Source organism: Camellia sinensis, chromosome 15, assembly GCF_055761805.1.
Source record: "Camellia sinensis isolate YWXY chromosome 15, ASM5576180v1, whole genome shotgun sequence".
NCBI lineage: Eukaryota > Viridiplantae > Streptophyta > Magnoliopsida > Ericales > Theaceae > Camellia > Camellia sinensis.
The window spans coordinates 123846129-123850709 of NC_138975.1; the positions used below are offsets into that span (position 1 = coordinate 123846129).

Below are 4581 nucleotides of genomic sequence, written 5' to 3' on the forward strand. Positions count from 1 at the left end.
TTGGTGTCTCTGTAGCAACATGGAGAATGCAAGGGACAATGATACCAGTGAATCCTCAGAGGCTCGTATGAGCCAAATGGAACAAATGCTTGCAGCATTGACCGAAGCTATGACACAACAGTAGTGACAACAACCTTTGCCCCCTCCGCCTCTGCCAGTACAAGTTGAACCTAATAATAATGATATTATCAACCTAACACAGAAATTCATGAAGATGAAACCGCCAACATTCTTGGACGGAATTGAACCGTTGAAAACGGAGACATGGTTGCTTGAAATGGAAAAACTGTTTGAAGTATTTCCCTGTACCAAGACTCAGAAGGTTTTATTGGCCACCTATAGTCTCAAAAACGAAGCTCGAAGATGGTGGTTACTGATTCGGAATACCAATGGAAACATGACGTGGGCTCGATTCAATGAGATCTTTCATGAAAAGTATTTCTCTCAGTGTTTTCGAGACCGAAAAGTGTCCGAATTTCAAGAACTTAAGCGCGACAGAATGTCCGTAGCTGAATATGAGGCTAAGTTCACTGAATTAGCTATATTCGCTCCTCACATGGTGGATACGGACTATAAGAAAGCCCACAAATTTGAAGGAGGATTGGACTTACATATATGTGATCGAGTAGGCATATTGAAGTTGCCAACATACGTACAAGTCCTTGATAGATCCTTAATGGCCGAAGCTACCCTAGCCGCTATGAGACAAAGTAAGGCCCCAACAACAACAACAGAATGGAGAGGAAAGAGGTCTGGGTATAATTTCAGAAAAGGCCGTTCTTATGTAAGTAAAAAGCAAAACACAGGGTCTACAAGCATCTCGAGTAAGAGCAGTGGGTCTATTCCAATTTGCCCTGATTGTGGAAGGAGGCATAAGAGGGTGTGTTACCGAGCATCCGATGCTTGTTTCTGATGTGGCAAGATGGGTCATGTAGTAAAAGATTGCCCGCTTGGGTCTAGTAATGCCAACTGCCCTACGGCGAGTTCAGCTGGATCCGCTTCTACAGTCAAAACAAATGAAAAAACTAATACTGGAAAAGAACCTTTGAGACAAGGTTAGTGTTTGCCTTAGTGCCTGGTGACGTATAGAACACTACTACTGTGGTGTCAAGTATACTCCCTATATGTTCTCAAAATGCATGTGTACTGATAGATTCTGGTTCTACGTATTCTTTCGTATCGTATGCTTTCTCTCGGAAATTGACTAGACCACTAGAACCTATGAATTATTTATTATCTGTATCTACACCATCTAGAAGTCCTATGATATACGCATATGTTTATCCGGCATGTGATATTGTGATTAGTGGCATGACATTATATGTTAACTTAATGCCTTTGGGAATTGATCATTTTGACTACATTTTGGGCATGGACTAGTTAATGAAGTACTGTGCATCTATTGACTATGTGAATAAATCTGTTATATTTTGTCCACCTAAGTTATCAAAATTTGTATTTGTTGGGAATAGAGTAGTTCTTCCCCCATACTTGATTTCGGCCATGAAAGCTGTTAAATTGCTTAAGAAGGGATGTAAAGGCTACTTGTGTTGTATACTGACTGCATCATCTGATAGTACTAAGGTGGAAACTATTCCTGTTGTTTGTGAATTTCCCGATGTGTTCCCAAATGACTTGCCTGGAGACTTAGTTAATAGGGAAATTAAGCTTACTATTGAAGTGACACCGAGAATACAACGTATTTCTAAGACCCTTTACAGAATGTCAACCTCAGAACTGAAAGAATTGAAAGCCCAACTTCAAGAACTGTTAGACAAGAAATTCATCCGTTCGAGCACTTCACCTTAGGGTGCTCCAGTTTTGTTTGTTAGGAAAAAGGATGGGGCCTTGAGATTATGTATAGAGAGTACCGGGAATTGAACAAGGTAACTATCAAGAACAAATACCCTCTACCCCAGATAGATGACTTGTTTGATCAACTGTAGGGAGCACAAGTGTTCTCTAAGATCAACCTTAGATCTGGGTATCATCATTTGAAAGTTAAGGCTGAAGATGTAAAGAAGACTGCATTCAGAACTAGATATGGGCACTATGAATTTTTGGTAATGCCATTTGGGGTAACTAATGCACCTGCGGCGTTCATGGATTTAATGAATAGGTTGTTCAAACAATTCCTAGATGAATTTATTGTTGTCTTTATTGATGATATACTGATTTATTCTAAAAGTAGGTAAGAACATGAGAACCACCTTAGAACTGCCCTACAGATTTTAAGAGAAAGGAAGTTGTATGCAAAATTCTCTAAATGTGAATTCTAGCTCGACAGTGTGGCATTTTTAAGACATGTCATTAATAAGGACGGTATCTCTGTTGATCCTCCGAAAATTGAAGCCATTGTGAACTAGCCAAGACCAACTAATGTGTCAGAAGTGAGAAGTTTTCTAGGACTTACAGGTTACTACAGAAGGTTTGTGAAAGATTTCTCGAAACTTGCCATGCCATTGACACAATTAACGCAGATAATTGTACTATTTGATTGGACCGATCAACAGGAATCAGCCTTTCAGGAACTGAAGACTAGATTAATAATTGCACCAATTCTGATATTGCCCAACGGGACCGATGGGTTCTAGATATATAGCGATGCTTCCTACAAAGGCTTAGAATGTGTATTAATGCAAAATGGGAAAGTGATTGCGTATGCCTCTCGACAACTCCACCCACATGAAAAGAACTACCCAACTCATGACCTTGAATTGGCAGCTGTCGTCTTTGCTTTGAAAATTTGGCGACATTATCTGTATGGTGTGACTTGTGAAGTATATACGGATCATAAAAGTTTGAAATATTTCTTCACCCAAAAGGAACTAAACATGAGACAATGAAGATGGTTAGAATTAATTAAAGATTATGACTTGCAGATTTTGTACCATCCGGGAAAGCAAACACAGTTGTTGATGCTTTGAGCCGTAAATCCATGGGTAAATTGTCATGCTTACTCACCGGTCAGAGAGACTTGGTATGTGACTTAGAAAGAAATGAAATTGAAGTTGTATTGTGCAAACAAGGAAGAATCTTACCTGCTATTTCTGCTCAATCTATAATCATTGAAGAAATTAGAGAGAAACAACTTGAAGATGAGTTCTTGAAAAAGATTGTGGAAGAATTTGACTCAAAACCGAGGCCGGGGTTTGTGCTTGAGAATAATGTGTTGAAATTTCAGAATAAACTTTGTGTACCAGATTCCTCTTATTTGAGAAAGCGTGTTATGACTGAAGCTCACAACTCCAAGTTTGCCATGCATCCGGGGGAACACAAAGATGTATCATGATTTGAGATAGCACTTCTGGCACCTAGAATGAAGAAGAGCATTGCCGACTTTGTGGCTAAATGTTTGCACTGCCAACAAGTTAAAGCTAAACATCAACGACCCGCTGGATTCCTTCAGCCGCTTCCAATACCGGAATGGAAGTTAGAGCATATTACTATGGATTTCATAGTCAGACTGCCTCGTTCTTCTCGAGGTATGGATTCTATTTGGGTCATTGTCGATCATTTAACTAAATCTGCTCACTTTTTACCTGTCAAATCTTTGTATAATGCAGATAAGTTGGCTAATTTGTATGTCAATGAGATTGTGAAATTACATGAAATTCTAGTGTCCATAGTATTTGACATAGATCCCAAGTTTACTTCGAGATTCTGGTAGAGTTTGCAACAAGCTTTGGGGACTGAGCTGAGAGTAAGCAATGCTTATCACCCACAGACAGATGGTCAATCCGAACGGACCATTTAAATATTAGAGGACACGTTACAGATGTGTGTTAGACTTTCAAGGCAATTGGGAGACTTACCTTCCTTTGGCCGAATTTGTGTATAACAACAGCTATCATTCAAGTATTGGGATGGCTTCACATGAAGCTCTGTATGGAAGAAAATGTCATTCTTCTATTTGTTAGGCTGACGTAGGTGACAAACCATTATTGGGACCAAAACTTGTATAAGAAACAACTGAAAATGTGAAATTGATTCAACAAAAGTTGAAAATTGCACAAAGCCGCCAAAAGAGCTATGCAGATGTCTGAAGACGAGATAGAGAATACGAAGTCGGGGATCATGTGTTCATAAAAGTGACTCCAATGAAAAGGCAAACCCAGTTTGGTGTTAAGGATAAGTCAGCACCAAGATATGTTGGGCCATACGAAATTCTCGAGAAGATTAGTTCAGTAACATACCGAGTAGCCTTACCTCTGGTTATGGTACATATGCATAATGTTTTTCATGTATCTATGCTTCAAAAGTATTTGAGAGATCCATTCCATGTCATCGAACCAACACATGTACTCTTGAAAGGTGACTACACCTATGAAGAGCGGCCAATACAAATTGTTAATCGCCAAATCAAAAGATTAAGAAACAAAGAAATCCCGTTGGTGAAGGTTGATTAATAGAATCATGGGGGAACCTATGCAACTTGGGAAACATAGGAAGATATGATGAAAAGATACCTTGAACTGTTTCCTTTGGACCCAGTATTCTTTCAAGATGAAGGAAATTCGAGTTTGGAGGACCAAACTCTTTAAGAGGGGAAGACTGTAACAACCCCAACCCATGATTAAC

The 4581-nt window shown here is 39.3% G+C and overlaps 1 protein-coding gene across 1 annotated transcript; it reads left to right on the forward strand.

The window, feature by feature from the left end:
* Positions 1-208: 208 nt before the first annotated feature.
* Positions 209-3292, forward strand: LOC145813259 (uncharacterized). Its single transcript, XM_082908544.1, has 3 exons — positions 209-756; positions 1473-1699; positions 2883-3292. Exons 1-3 carry the CDS (start codon positions 209-211, stop codon positions 3290-3292), a joined length of 1185 nt encoding a protein of 394 aa, XP_082764670.1.
* Positions 3293-4581: the final 1289 nt, after the last annotated feature.

Excerpts from the sequence above, each read along its gene's own strand:
- LOC145813259 (XM_082908544.1), top strand. The coding sequence starts at position 209 with ATGAAGATGAAACCGCCAACATTCTTGGACGGAATTGAACCGTTGAAA. Across the intron at positions 757-1,472 it reads TGGAGAGGAAAGAGGTCTGG|AGTAGTTCTTCCCCCATACT; the intron begins GTATAATTTCAG and ends TGTTGGGAATAG. Across the intron at positions 1,700-2,882 it reads AGTGACACCGAGAATACAAC|ATTTTGTACCATCCGGGAAA; the intron begins GTATTTCTAAGA and ends TATGACTTGCAG.